The sequence below is a fragment of the Papio anubis genome, chromosome 15 (assembly GCF_008728515.1).
Source record: "Papio anubis isolate 15944 chromosome 15, Panubis1.0, whole genome shotgun sequence".
In the NCBI taxonomy this organism is placed as follows: Eukaryota; Metazoa; Chordata; class Mammalia; order Primates; family Cercopithecidae; genus Papio; species Papio anubis.
In genome coordinates, this window is record NC_044990.1 from 7,156,775 (window position 1) to 7,171,778 (window position 15,004).

General features: G+C 44.5%; 1 protein-coding gene across 1 annotated transcript; it reads left to right on the top strand.

Annotated features, from left to right (window-relative positions):
* The first annotated feature begins 5,679 nt into the window (after window positions 1-5,679).
* Window positions 5,680-9,415, top strand: LOC103879122 (translation initiation factor IF-2-like). Its single transcript, XM_009191686.4, has one exon. The coding sequence runs from the start codon at window positions 7,598-7,600 to the stop codon at window positions 8,327-8,329; it is 732 nt and encodes a 243-aa protein (XP_009189950.1). The 5' UTR covers window positions 5,680-7,597; the 3' UTR covers window positions 8,330-9,415.
* The last annotated feature ends 5,589 nt before the right edge of the window (window positions 9,416-15,004 follow it).

The window sequence follows — 15,004 nt, forward strand, 5'->3', positions numbered from 1 at the left end:
TATGAACAGAGTTGGGTGCCTGGAAATAAGGTACTGCTTAAATACCTAAAACATAACTACCACGTTTAATTAGCCAATACTAAAACATGTGGTTTGAGGACTGAGTGGCAGGAAGAAGCCAGATAGGTATTGGGGTAAGCCGATGGTGAATATTTGAATAAAGTGAGAAAAATAGTATTTGAAACTGGAGAAAATAAAATATTTATTATATATTGGCAGAAAATTTGGCAACACTGTCATCTGAGATAATATGGAAAACAGGAAGGGTACTTAATAAGCTCAAGTCATCCAGCTAAGGAGATTTCTGGGCAGAGTACTGAAGGTGCCACCAGCTTCTTACAGCTGCCTATGTAAAATCTGAAATGATGAAGATGAAATTTTTTTAAAAATGTGATGTTCAGCTTTCAAGTCAAATTAAGAAGATACATAGAGGGCTTTCAGCTGAATTTATCCAGCAGGAGATTTTCAAGGCAAGAAAAGACCTCTAGGGAAGATCAAATCTAGGACACAGTCAAGAAAATGTGTTCTCAGAATAAAAATGAAGACAAACATGTGACTTTAAAGCTCCTTGTTGGGATCTAAGAAAGGTATAAGGTGGTCCTTTGTAGACTCTTTCAAGTAGACAAAAGGCCTCCTAAGGATTCTAGGGAAGTCTTTCAAACAAACTCTAACAGTGGGGCTTCTGAAAATCTCAAGGGCATTGCTGCACTACAGCTTCATGGGGAGCTCAAGGTAGAGAAGAGCTTATCACAAAGAGATTTGTGGGTGTAGCCTTATCTAATGGAATGGATTTTATAAACTGGTACATTGGAAACCCACAAAGATGTTAAAGGAATTATATCAGCTTGGTTCAAAAGGAACAGATAGTACAAAATAAAATAAGGCTTCCCAGACTTCTAGTCAGAAAGCAGACTGAAACTCTGCACAGGCTACTTTTTGTTTGTTTGTTTGTTTGTTTGTTTGTTTGTTTTGAGACAGAGTCTCACTCTTTCGCGCAGGCTGGAGTGCAGTGGCACAATCTCGGCTCATTGCAACATCTGCCTCCTGGGTTCAAGCAATTCTCTGCCTCAGTCTCCTGAGTAACTGGGATTACAGGCACCCGCCACCACACCCAGCTAATTTTTGTATTTTTAGCAGAGATGGGGTTTCACCCTCTTGGCCAGGCTGGCCTTGAATTCCTGACCTCATGATCCACCTGCCTCAGCCTCGCAAAGTGCTGGGATTACAGGCGTGAGGCACTGTGCCCAGCTACATACAGGCTACTTGTTATGGAAAAGAAAGGATAGCTCAGAAAAAGGGAATAAAGACTTATAAAACAGACGAAAAAGTTCCAGAGAGTACTTTGCAACAAGCAGGACAGGGCCCTAATCAATTCATGGGTAACATATGCTCAGATGGGTTTCAGAATTAACATAAACCAATGACTGTTACATGTCTCCATTTTCCACACTTTAGAACAAGAGAATTTATGCACATTATCCTACGCCTATATCACTTTGTGTTGGGTTTATTTGGGGGAAGAGTGGCAGAAGATGTTTCTATTTATTTCACACATTTTCAGATCAAGAGGAACCATATTCAAGCAACCTAACTGAAGGAGCTTAATCTTCACCTGGACCTGATTTATATCATGAGACCCTAGACCTTGACCATAAGCCTGGTGCTTTAATGAGATGAAACTTTGGGAGGAAAGAACTTGGAGGTGGAAGAATGTAAATAATTTGTGCACATGGGGCAAACTGGAAGTTTGAAACATGGCTGCAAATTTTTTGATATTCCTCCCATGGAGTGGTGGATTTATGTCTCTCCCTCTCAAACCTGGAGGGCCTGTCACTTCTTCAATCAACTGAAAATGGTGGTGGAAGTGACACCATGTGATTTCTTTTATTTTATTTTATTTTTTTTTTGAGACTGAGTCTGGCTCTGTCGCCCAGGCTGGAGTGCGGTGGCCCGATCTCAGCTCACTGCAAGCTCCGCCTCCCGGGTTCACGCCATTTCCCTGCCTCAGCCTCCCGAGTAGCTGGGACCACAGGCGCCCGCCACTTCGCCCGGCTAGTTTTTTGTATTTTTTAGTAGAGACGGGGTTTCACCATGTGATTTCTGAAGCTAGGTCAGAATAGTACATATAGCTTCCATCCTGTGTACAGGGAACACTGACTCTTGAAGCTCTGAACTGCTAATGTTAGAAGTCACAACCCTGTGGAAGCCCAAGCCAAATGAAGAGGAACTCTGGTTAACAACCCAAAGTAAGCTCAAATTTCAACTTTGTTTTAGCCCAGATGCCAATAAAGAAACCTCTAGGTGATTTCAGTCCCAGACATTCAATTCTTCCTAACTGAGGCTCCAGACACTGTAGCATGGAGACAAGTCATGCTTACATACCCTGTCTGAATTCTTGTCCCACAGAATCCATGAACATAATGAGATGGTTGTTATGTGACACAAAGTTTGAAGTTGTTTGTTGTTTGACAGTAATAACAGAAACACTGCTATATTAGTTTCCTGTGCCTGCTGTAACAAATTATCACAAACTTGATGGTTTAACACAACAGAAGTTTATTCTCTTATAGTTCTGGAGGCCAGAAGTTTAAATTGTTATCACTGGGCCAAAATCAAGGTGTTAGCTGGGCCACACCCCCCTGGAGACTGTTGTGGAATACCCCTTCCTTGCTTCTTCCAGCTTCTAATGGTTGCTGACATTGACTGTGTCAAAGCCAATATCTACAAATTTCTCTCTGTTCCTTGTTCACATTGCTTTCTTATGTGTGTGTGTGCATGTCTGTGTGTGTGTGCACGTGTGTGTGTGTGCACGCGCGTAAGATGAGACAGGGTAGAGGGAATCTCTTCTGTTTCTCTCTCTCTCTCTTTTTTTGAGATGGAGTTTCGCTCTTGTTGCCCAAGCAGGAGTGCAATGGCGCGATCTCAGATCACTGCAACCTTCGCCTCCTGGGTTCAAGGGATTCTCCTACCTCAGCCTCCCAAGTAGCTGGGATAAGAGGCACACACCACCACACCCAGCTAATTTTTGTATTTTTAGTAGAAATGGGGTTTCACCACGTTGGCCAGGCTGATCTGGAACTCCTGACCTCAGATGATCCACCCACCTTGGCCTCCCAAAGTGCTAGGATTACAGGCGTGAGCAGACTTCTGTTTGTCTCTTATTATGACATTTGCAATGGCATTTAGGGCCCACATGAACAGTCCAGGATAACCTCTCCATCTCCATATCATTTTTTTTTTCCTAGACAGAGTCTTGCTCTGTCATCCAGGCTGGAGTGCAGTGGCACAATCGCAGCTCACTGCAACCTCTTCCTCCAAGGCTCAAGCGATCCTTTCACTGCAGCCTCTCAAGTAGCTGGGACTACATGTGCCCACCGCTATCCCTGGCTCTGTTTTGTATTTTTTATGGAGACATGGTTTCACCGTCTTGCCCAGGATGGTCTCAAATTCTTGAGTTCAAGCGATCCACCCTCCTCGGCCTCCCAGAGTGCTGAGATTACAGGTGTGAGCCACCACACCTGGCCTCAAAATCCTTGATCATACCTGCAAAGACTCTTTTGAGCTGGATTTTGATTTTTTGTTTGCTTGCTTTTTTATTTTGTTTCTCATACAAAGTAATGTTCATAGGTTCTAGGAATTAGGACATGGATATCTTTTGGGGTGCCCTTTTTCAGCCTGCTATCACTGCATAGTTGCAAAATATTACCCTGTATATATTCTCTTGTATCTTGCCTTTTTAGATGTATGAGCCAAAACAAGCATTCCCTTGCCATTACATACTCTGAAAACAGCAACTTTAATGGTTATGTAATATGCTATTGAATAAATGTAACATAAGTTAGTTGTCCAAAACCTTAATTTTTTTTTTGTTCTTTTAACTTTTATTTTAGGTTCAAGGGATACATGTTCAGGTTTGTTACCTGGGTAAATTACATGTTGCTGGGGTTTGGTGTACAAAAGATGTCATCACCCAGGCAGCAGTGAGCATAGTACCCAATGGATGGTTTTGTTTTGTTTTAGAGACAGGGTCTCGCTCTGTCGCCCAGGCTAAAGTGGTGATCTTGGCTTACTGCAGCTTCCATTTAAGAGATTCTCATGCCTCAGCCTCCTAGGTAGCTGGGATTACAAGTATACACTACCATACCTGGCTAATTTTTGTGTTTTTAGTAGACACGGTGTTTCATCATGTTGGCCAGGCTGGTCTCAAACTCCTGACCTCAAGTGATCCACCTGCCTCGGCCTCCCAAAGTGCTGGGATTACAGGCGTGAGCCACCGAGCCCAGGCCCAATGGGTAGTTTTTGATCCTCATCTTTCTCCTATACTCCACCCTCAAGTAAGCCCTGATGTGTATTGTTCCACTCTTTGTAACCATGTGCATTCAATGTTTAGCTTCCACTTATAAGTGAAAACATGCAGTATTTAATTTTCTTTTCCTGGTCTCTGGTTGTATCTGTGTTGTTGCAAAGGACATGATTTCATTCTTTTTTATGGCTGTGTAGTATTCCATGGTGTATTTGTACCACATTTCCTTTATTCAGTCTACCATTGATGGATATCTAGGTTGATTCCATGTCTTTGCCATTGTGAATAGTGCTGCAGTAAACATATGTGTATATGTGTGTTTATGGGAGAATGATTTATATTCCTTTGGGTATATACCCAGTAATGGGATTGCTAAGTCAGGTGGTAGTTCTGTTTTAAGTTCTTTGAAAATCTCCAAACTGCTTTCCACAATGACTGAACTAAACATTCCCACCAGCAGTGTATAAACATTCTCTTTACTCCACAACCTTGCTACCTGTTATTTTACTTTTTAATAATAGCCATTCTGATTAGTGTGAGATGATATCTCACTGTGATCCAAAACCTTAATGTTGGACACTTATTTCCAACTCTCTACTTTTTTGTTATTTCCTGAGACTAGATTCTAGATATGGAACTTAGTGAGTGTGAGCAGTTTACGACTCGTGACTATATTGCCAAATTGCCATTTAGAAATAAATATTAATGTATTATTTTATTATTCCTGTGGGTGCCTGTTTCATCATATCCTTACCAGCATTGAGTACTGGATTTTTTAGTTTTGGTTATTATTTGCCCTTTTTTTTTTTTTTTTTTTTTGAGACAGAGTCTCGCACTGTTGCCCAGGTTGGAGTGCAATGGCGTGATATCGGCTCACTGCAACCTCCATCTCCCAGGTTCATGGGATTCTCCTGCCTCAGCCTCCCAAGTAGCTGGGATTACAGGTGCACCCCACCACACCCAGCTCATTTTTTGTGTTTCACTATGTTAGCCAGACTGGTCCCAAACTCCTGACCTTGTGATCCACCCACCTCGGCCTCCCAAAGTGCTGGGATTACAGGCATGAGCTACCGCACCTGGCCTTGCCAATATTTCTTTAGAAGTCTATGTTTTCTTCTCATTTTGTATTGGATTCTTTATAGATAGCAATTTTTTGGCATTCTTGTAGCAAATGCTTTTTCATCATTTTGTTATTTGCTTTTAAATTGCAGATATGATGTCCTTAATTACTATCTACTGTTTCCTTTGGCACTTCTCACTCTACCTTTATACTTATAAAGTCTGCACTTTTTTTTTTTTTTTTTTTTTAGATGGAGTTTTGCTCTGTCACCGAGGCTGGAGTACAGTGGTGTGATCTCAGCTCACTGCAACCTCTGCCTCCCAAGTTTAAGCGATTCTCCTGCCTCAGCCTCCCAAAGTGCTGGGATTATAGGCGTGAGCAGCCGCACCTGGCCCAAAGTCTGCACTATTCAGAGAGCAGACTCAATAATGCTTGAAATTGCACAGTGTTTGATGTCAGAAAGTCCTAAATTAGAATCTATCTCATAGAAATGAATGCTGGTTGTTTTAAAGCTTAAATAAAATAATTTAAGTTTAAAAATCAAGCATGAAGGCTGGGATATGCAAGTACTCATTCCATTTCTTTTGGTTCTGTTTACTAGAAAAGAAAAATCATCAAAGACAAAATGCAAATGCCCAATAAACATGAAATGTGCTCAACCTGCTTAATAATTTCAGAATGAAAAATTAAATTGGTTACCATTTTCTGCCCATCAGATTGGCAAAAATTTAAGAGATAATGTCTAGGGCAAAAGAGGATATGAAGAAAGGGAAACTCACTCAAGGGGACTGTGAATTGTGTGACTTGCTAAAGTTTTTTGGAAAGCAATGGCTATCTTTACTAGAGCTTTAAAATGTACATATTTTTTGACCTACCATTTCCAATTTAAGATATCTATCCTTTAAAAATACAAAACTACAAAAGGGTATATGTAAAAAGTTTACCTTTATATGGTTTGTAATAACAAAACACTGACAACAACCTAAATGTTCATCTGTAAGGAAATTGTTAAATAAATTGATTTTAAATTTTTTCCCACTAGAATTAAGTTCCCCAAGAATAGGGATTTTTAACGGTGATGATTACTGCTGTTTTCCCAGCACCTAGAACATAGTAATATTCAAAAGAAATGATTGAATCGATAAAATTCTATTACATCTTTATTTACATAATGCAATGGACATTTTAAAAATTGATGTGATTTATGTGTAATGACCTGGGGAAATGCCCATGATATATTATTAAATGATACAAGCAAGTCACAAAGTAAAGTGTGACTTCATTTTTGTTGTTTTTTTTTTTAAAGGACAGAAAAGAAAGAACAAGATGATATGTAATACATATTTGTGTAAGCACAGAAAAATTCTCGAAATGACGTCCAATAGAGTGTTAACATTGTTAACAGAAGGATGGAATTGAAAGGATGGGGAGAAGTTACTTTTTTCTTTTCACATTTCTGCATTGTTTAACCTTCTTGGAAGGAATTGTTTGTGCAAGCCCTTAGCTCAAACCAAACTAGACTTTACTATGGGAAAGTCAGTAGGCTCGAATCCACACACACATCAGGGAACAGTGAGCTTGATACTGTTACGTATTCTTTGTACAGTATTGGTTTGTTGCCTTTTTAAAAGTATCTGTTGAACACTGGTAAATTTTGCTCCTCGCCTCTCGGTAGTCGCTCGGCCTGTTCTTTCCAGCAGGTATTTCCCCTGCAGAACCTGCCGGCTGGCCCCCGCCCTTATCTCTGGACTGCTTTGGAACCAGCGCGGCTTCTGTGGGGCAGCTACTGTGTGCACGCTCGACCTTTGCCACCCTCCGCGCTGATGGGAACTGGAGGAGGATGTGGTTTAGACACAATGTGGCCCAAGCGTCCTTGTTTCCTGAATATACCCCAAAGTACAGTCCCATCTCCAGTTTTGAAAGAATTCCCCGAGAAACGGGGCTTGAGTGGAGCGGGTGGAGGTGAGAGGGGAAGATGAGGTGTTGGAGAAGCCCGGAGCATGGGGCCTCTATTAATATTAACTTTTATTAAGACTTGGCCTTTCTTTCCCCGGGGTTTCACAAAGCAGGAAGTCAAGGGCAGTGGAACAGGGAAGGGAACTGGCAGGAAGAGAAGACCTTGAGTAAATTATTTAGCTGTGACACGAGATTAAGAGTGATCCCACCCTCCTCCCTGCCCCACACACCCTAAAGTGGGCCCAGGTTGGGGAGCAGCGCTCCAGCCGCCACTAATCATGGAAGCCCAGAGGCGAAATCAGGTTCCCGGGGACCTGGAAAATTGCTGGAGTCTGGTGAGGGGCAAATCAGGAAGTGTCTTTATCGGAGATGAGATGGAACCCGGCTTTGGGGCGCAACCGGGCTCTGGGGGAGACTGCGTTTGCCCAGGTGGCGGGCCGCGCCTTCTGGTGGCTGCGAAGAGAAGGAGCGGAGGTTTCAAGAGCCACAGCGCCTCCGCGAGAGTGGAAAGGAGTAGATTCGCTCGCGCCTGTTGTGCGAGGCGACTCCCCGGGAGACCCACCCGCAGCCCCGCGCCCTTGGCCGGGAGGCCGGGAAAGCCACCGAGGCGGCCGAGAAGGGCCGCGGGGTACCCCTCAGCCCCTCCTGCGGCGGCTCCGGCTGCTCCTGCTCAGCCTCCCGCCGCCCGCCCCGAGTCCCAGTTCTCAGATCGGCCGCAGGGCTGGGGACAGAGGCCGCGGGGTCCCAGACGCTTCGCCCGCTCAGCTGGAGCAGCAGCGCCCCCTGCCGGGGATCTCGCGCAGGCGAGTCAGGCCAGAAGCCGGAGGCCGCGGGCGGCGGCCCCTCTGAGGGGCCGAACACACCAGAGCTCCCTTTGCGCGTTCCGAAAATCAAATCATCGCCGGCCCAGGTCGTCCGGCTACGACAGGTCGAAGGCCAGTGCTCCAGGCCTTCTTCGCCACGTGGCTTTGGCGCTCGCGGCCCAGGTTCCCCTCACCTCCGCGCCGTAGTTACGCGCGCCTTTTGAAAAGCACGGCGTCTTCAGGTATAAGGACAAAAACAACCGCGGACACCACACTGTTCGAAAGGGGAAAAATAAAGTGCCCGGAATCTCAGGGCGCAACTTCCGGGGCGACGGGCGGCGGCGGAGAGGCGCTCCCAGAGCTTCCCACCCGGCAGGAGGCCGCGGCGCCGGGACCTAGCCTGCCCCCACCGTGCGCCACCCCTCGGGAGACGCCGCAAATCTCTCCAGGGAGCCCCAGGCCGCCGCGGACACCTAGCAAGGACAGGCAGCCGGCCGAGACCGGCCGCCTGGGGCAACAGCAGCGGGACACGAGCCCCCGGGCGCCCGCTGGGAGCACGGAGAGGCACTGCGCTCGGGGAAGCTGCGCTCCCAGTGGCCTTGGGGGAGGGTCAAGAAGCCCGGGCCCCGCGGCGGCCGGGAGTGGACGCGACTGGTCCGCGTAGGCCGCAGGGGTAGGGGCGGATCGCCGCTACCTGAGCTCCATCTGCTCTGATGGTTGGGGTAGATCCGCGGAGATGCCTGAATACCAGGCCCAGCGCTTCCCCAAGCTGTGTTGTAGACAACGGGCCCATTTGGGCATGAACAAAGAACAAGTTTCATCCATTTTTCTGTCTGAGACATTCAAAGACTCAAATCTAGACAATAGTTTCTCTGAGGTAGAAGTGTGGCGGGGGCGGGGCGGGTGGCAGTACACTAAAAGTTAGGGTGAGGAGCTTGCTTCTTGCCTATTTTGTCTGACTACAGATTTGCAAAAGGAGACCCGGCTTTACTCAGTAATACCAAGCCCTCCTAGAAACTTACCCACTGAACAGCTTCACATGGCATGATCATTTGATGAATCGCTTTTTAGTTTCCCATTCCGGACAAATATCCACCCAAGAGAACCAATCATAACACTGGGTGTATTAATACATGTCAAGACTCTCATTTCTCTGTAGACATGATAAATAAATGTCAATTGTTGATTTTCTGTAGACTTGTGATCACCCCCAAGAACTGTCATTTTCCAGTTACCAGAATCTGAATCATTGTCTAATGTGCTATGTGTATAACAATATATCACTAACAGCGATCCAAAAGTGTAAAGATGTTTATGTAGAATTCATAGATATGATGAAAATAATAGGAATGAATGAAAATACAAGAATCTGGATTTCTAAAATATGCATTATTTTTAATAAAGTGGTCCAAGGGAAAAATAATGTTTTAATTTTTTATGTGTGGATTCCAGACAAGCAGTCTTTCTTTCTTTTTTTTTTTTTTTTGAAACGGAGTCTCGCTCTGTCGCCCAGGCTGGAGTGCAGTGGCGCAATCTCAGCTCACTGCAAGCTCCGCCTCCCGGGTTCCCGCCATTCTCCTGGCTCAGCCTCCCCAGTAGCTGGGACTACAGGCGCCCACAACCGCGCCCGGCTAATTTTTTGTATTCTTAGTAGAGACGGGGTTTCACCGTGGTCTCGATCTCCTGACCTTGTGATCCGCCCGCCTCGGCCTCCCAAAGTGCTGGGATTACAGGTGTGAGCCACCGCACCCGGCCAGTCTTTCTTTTTGTTCTTCCTGCACTCTTCTACATTTCTGTATTGTTACTAGACAGTGATCTCTGGTTCTGACTTATTTATGTCTTTTTTCTGTTTGTTTCTGGCAATGCACATAATAAGAAATATGCACATAGCAATATTCTTGCTATTATTATTCACAACCACTGAGGAAGAAAAAAAAGCGGTAACAAGTAGAAATAAAAGAAGTCTCAGCCACAGAATGGCAAGAAACGTTATATGTTTTTTAGGGCCACTCTTTGCACCTCATTTTAGAGATAGGTTGCTATTTATCAGCTTACTGACCTTGGGAAGACCCCAACCTCTGAGCTACCACTTCCTCATCTGTAACCTGGGGATCCAGTGAGGTAATGTAAGCCAATGTAGCATTGTACGCTTATGACTAGACCCCAGTCATGACATGAGTTGCTTCTGTCTAGAAAATAGAGGGCTGGCAGGGTGCCTTGGCTCACGCCTGTAATCTCAGCACTTTGGGAGGCTGAGGCAGGCAGATCACAAGGTCAGGAGTTCAAGACCAGCCTGGCCAACATGGTGAAACCCTGACTCTATTAAAAATACAAAAATTAGCTGTGTGTGGTGGCACATGCCTGTAATCTCAGCTACTCGGGAGGCTAAGCCAAGAGAATCACTTGAACCTGGGAGGCAGAGATTGCAGTGAGCCAAGATGGCACCACTGCACTCCAGCCTGGCAACAGAGCGAGACTCCTTCTCAAAAAAAAAAAAAAAAAAAGAACAAGAAAAAAAGAAAAGAAAAGAGAGGGCCGCGTAAAGTGAAGACTGAAAACAGAATCTTGTTCTGTTAAGTTTTGCTGTAGCTGTTGTTTTTTAAATATTAGCTACACAGAATGAAAGAAAAATACCCAAAGTGTATTTCGTGAGTAGGAAACAGAGGCTGCCCTGGTCATTTTTAACAACTCCTAATCTGTGGTTTAGGTATATAATCCTTGTTCTTGACTCTACTAATTATCAATAAGTTAAAATTATTTAAGTGCCACATAACAAGCCATCATAAGTCTGTACTACAATGACTTTAGCTCTGCATTGTTCTTCCTTGTTTGCTTCCCTGAGGTTGGAGAGGAACTTATCAACTACCACTTGCATAAAACCTATTATCATCATACTACAGATACTAAGTGTGATGATAGCAGACTGTTAATCCTGAAAGTTCTGAGATAACACATGAGCAATTACGAAAAAATTCCTTTTTAGTTTTGAAGTTAAAACTCAAATATGAAAGTGCATGAACTGCCTGGGGTTTTTACTTACCAATAAAATATTGGACACATAAACCCAGTACATGATATAAATATTATTTTTAAGTAATTGTGCGGGTGAAGGGATGGTTTGGCAATCATTTCATCTCAGGGAAGTCTTTTTCATGGATCAAAACTGGTTGTGTTGTGGTTTATGGATTAGATCTCTAGAACAGAATCACCAGGATCCTGCTTTACTGGTCATTTAACTTTGGGGCTCTGGCAACCTGGTTGATATTATCTATATCTGCTGTGGTTAATGACAAATTCCAATTGGGAAAAGCTGTTGTTAAAACAAATGTAATGTTTGGGCACTAGAGATGCAGGAGCCAAAAGGTCACCTAAGTGCTGCCCCCACCTTCTCTGGACTGATTCCTCCAAGAAGAATGTCAAGGTAAATGTTGGTATAATCTCTGGAACTCACAGAGTCTACTTTCTTTATTTGGAATTTGAGAGTTTTTTTTTTTTTCCTAAATCTAATATCATAACCTTCTAGAAAGCCATGATATTTTATATATATATATGCCTATATATGTATAAATATGTATAAAATATCTCTATCTTTATTTATATGTATGTATTCCTCTGATTTGTAGCTAAAGAAAGAAGACAGTAGGTGATTCTTTTGGCCCAGTATCACACAGCTAGCCCCACAGCCATCTCTAAAACCTGCTTGGTTTGTTAAAATCATAGTGCACCCACTCCAAGAAGAGCAGGAGGCAAAAGGAAAAAGGCAAAGGAAAATTGACTGAATGTAGGAGTTGTGGGGTTGAAAATTTGTGTCGTCTAAGTGTGATTAAGAAGATAAGTTAAATGTTTATTTTAAATATTTACAAATTAATCTACATTACTCAGATATGAATGTTTTTGTTATACTCTGAAACAAAACCAAGTTAATGCAAGATCTGCTGCTGTAATTTTACTGTAAGGGAGAATTCTGGAGATAAGAGTAAAACACTTTTCTTAAAACAACATCTAAGGATGAATCAGCCTTAGAGAATTTAAACCTCAGCACCCTCCTGGGGTGGTTCCTGAAGAGCGCAGAATTAATATTGAGGTGTTGGGGTAGAAATTGTCTCAAAATAAAGAAACTTTAAATGCCATCTAGTTAGAGTATCTGCCTGTCTGCTCCTTTTGGGTTAAGAGTGTGCAGACGGCTGGGCGCAGTGGCTCACGCCTGTAATCCCAGAACTTTGGAAGGCCGGATCACCTGAGGTCAGAAGTTCAAGACCAGCCTGGTTAACATGGTGAAACTCCGTCTCTACTAAATACACAAATATATATATATATATTAGCTGGGCATGGTGGCAGTCACCTGTAATCCCAGCTACTCAGAAGGTTGAGGCAGGAGAATCGCTTGAACCTGGGAGGCGGAGGTTGCAATGAGCCGAGATTGAGCCATTGTGCTCCAGCCTGGGCAACAAGAGTGAAATTTCGTCTCAAAAAAAAAAAAAAAAAGTGTACTAATAAGAAGGTTCTCAACTACATCCTCAACTAATCTTGATTCTCCTAAGTACAGCTAGAAACTAGATGTTCTAGTTGGGAACATGTCTTCTAGTAAATAAAAGGGCAAGTAAGCTATACAAACCAGCAACTTGTCGCCACATCTGGAATGCTGCTTAGTGCCTTGCCACTCAAGATTTTATGCAGATACTTAGAAAATGGCGATCAAGAAACAACATACTTCAGGCAATTTTGACAAAGTAAGCAAAGCTAAATGCATTAGAAAAAAAATTCTGGGAAAGGGTTATTCTATCATAATTTGAGAAATTATCTTGCTCAAAAGCTCTTTGTAAGGACTCTCCAGCACTTTGCAGAATACAGTACAAGAAGCAGCTCATATTGTGACTAGGGTCTAGTTATAAGCATACAATGCTACCCTGGCTTACATTAATTACCTCATTGGGTCCCCATGTTACAGATAAGGAAGTGGTAGCTCAGAGGTTGGGGCATTCCCAAGGTCAGTAAGCTAGTAAATAGCAACCTGTCTCTAAAATGAGGTGCAAAGAGTGGCCCTAAAAATATATATAACTTTTTGACCAAAAATTAGCCGGGCATGGTGGCGTGCGCCTGGAGCTGAGGCAGGAGACTCTTGAATCCAGGAGGTGGAGGTCACTGAGCTGCGATCACTCCACTGCACTCCAGCTTGGGCGACTGAGTGAAACTCCATCTCAGAAAATAACTAACTAACTAAGTAAGTAAATAAATAAATAAATAAAATAACTTTCCTTGCCATTCTGTGGCTGAGACTTCTTTCATTTCTACTTGTTGCTTCTTTTTTTTTTTCCTGAGTAGTTGTGAATAACAACAGCAAGAATATTGCTATGTGCATATTTAGATTGTTATTTAATATTAGTTTTCTTCACTGATGTAGACCCCTTTCTGCATATTATTAGAAAGAAGTGAAACACATTGCAATGAAATATTCGTTGCTTTCATTAGCAGTCCGTCGTGTTAACTTTACTGGATGAACATGACAAAGCTACGAATTGTTCACGGCTGGGAGTCGGGTGGGGCGGAGACTCAGGCTGTTTATTCTCCATAAATACTTTTTTGTTTGTTTGTTTGTTTTTGAGGCGGAGTCTCTGTCGCCCCCGCTGGAGTGCAGTGGCTTGGATCTTGGCTCACTGCAACCTCCAAGACTCCCGGGTTCAAGTGATTCTCCTGCCTCAGCCTCCTGAGTAGCTGGGATTACCGGAGCGCGCCACGATGCCCGGCTAATTTTTGTATTTTTAGCAGAGACGGGTTTTCGCCATGTTGGCCAGGCTGGTTTCGAACTTCTGACCTCAAGTGATTCACCCGCCTCTGTCTCTCAAAGTGCTGAGAGTACAGGCGTGAGCCACCGCGCCCGGCCGATAGAAAACTTTTTTTTGACCACAGTTCCACAATACTGATAGGTTTTATTCCCATAGTTATCCTAAATTTCCGGTCTTACCATATATTAATACTGTGTCCACATTACTGTAAGTTTAGGAAGAAAACATCTTGTGCAAAATGACCCTTTTAGAAAGGTATAGTCCCTCTCTGCCAATTTTGTTTTTCTTAAACATTCAACAAATCCAAGAATCTCCCCTGCCTGACTTAGTTTGAACTTAGTTTCAACAGGCCCACGGCCAACGTAGAAAAATCTTGCAGCGCCCGGGTTTGGGCTCAGCCAGAGTTGGGAGAGGCACTTGCCCCTCCCAACTGGGTGAAAACTGGAACCTTTCCGAGTCCACGAGCCCAAGCCCCATCTCTTCCCAGAGCGCGCGCGCCCTCTGGCGCCTGAGCCGACTACTGGACGCGGTGGAGGCGTGAGATTCGGAGGCCCCCACCCCCAGCTCTGCGCTGGAGGCTCCAGGAGCCGCGAGGTCATCTGGTCTCAAATAACCTCAGGCGCCCCTGTGCAGGCCTCCCTAAACTCCTCGAGCTGCGCTCCCCACTCGTGCCACATCCCTCGTTCCGTAGGTATTGCTCCCGGAGTGACACAGTTGGCGTTAGAAGCGCGGTGGCCTCACTTGCCTGAGAGGGTCCTGGTTTTGCACCTTTTTCCGTGGCCCAGGAGGCTTGCCAGGCGCTCGCAGCAGTGAGCCGGGTGCTTGCATCTCAGAGAGCAGCCGAGCTCCTTTCCCGGGCCCCGTACCCGCGTGCAAGGGGACCTAGCCCCGGGAAGGGGAAGAACTTGTAATCGCTTGCAGCGGGACAATGTCGACTTTTGAACCTCTAACCACTAAGCAAACAACCCATGTGCTCTTGCTCCACTGTCCAAACAGGGTTTATTGACAGGCGTTTCACGGCAACGCATAGCAACCGCAGTGGCTAGGGGGCGGGCGTGTGGGCGCGGCCGGGACGCGGGGAGACCTGCGGGGCACCGGG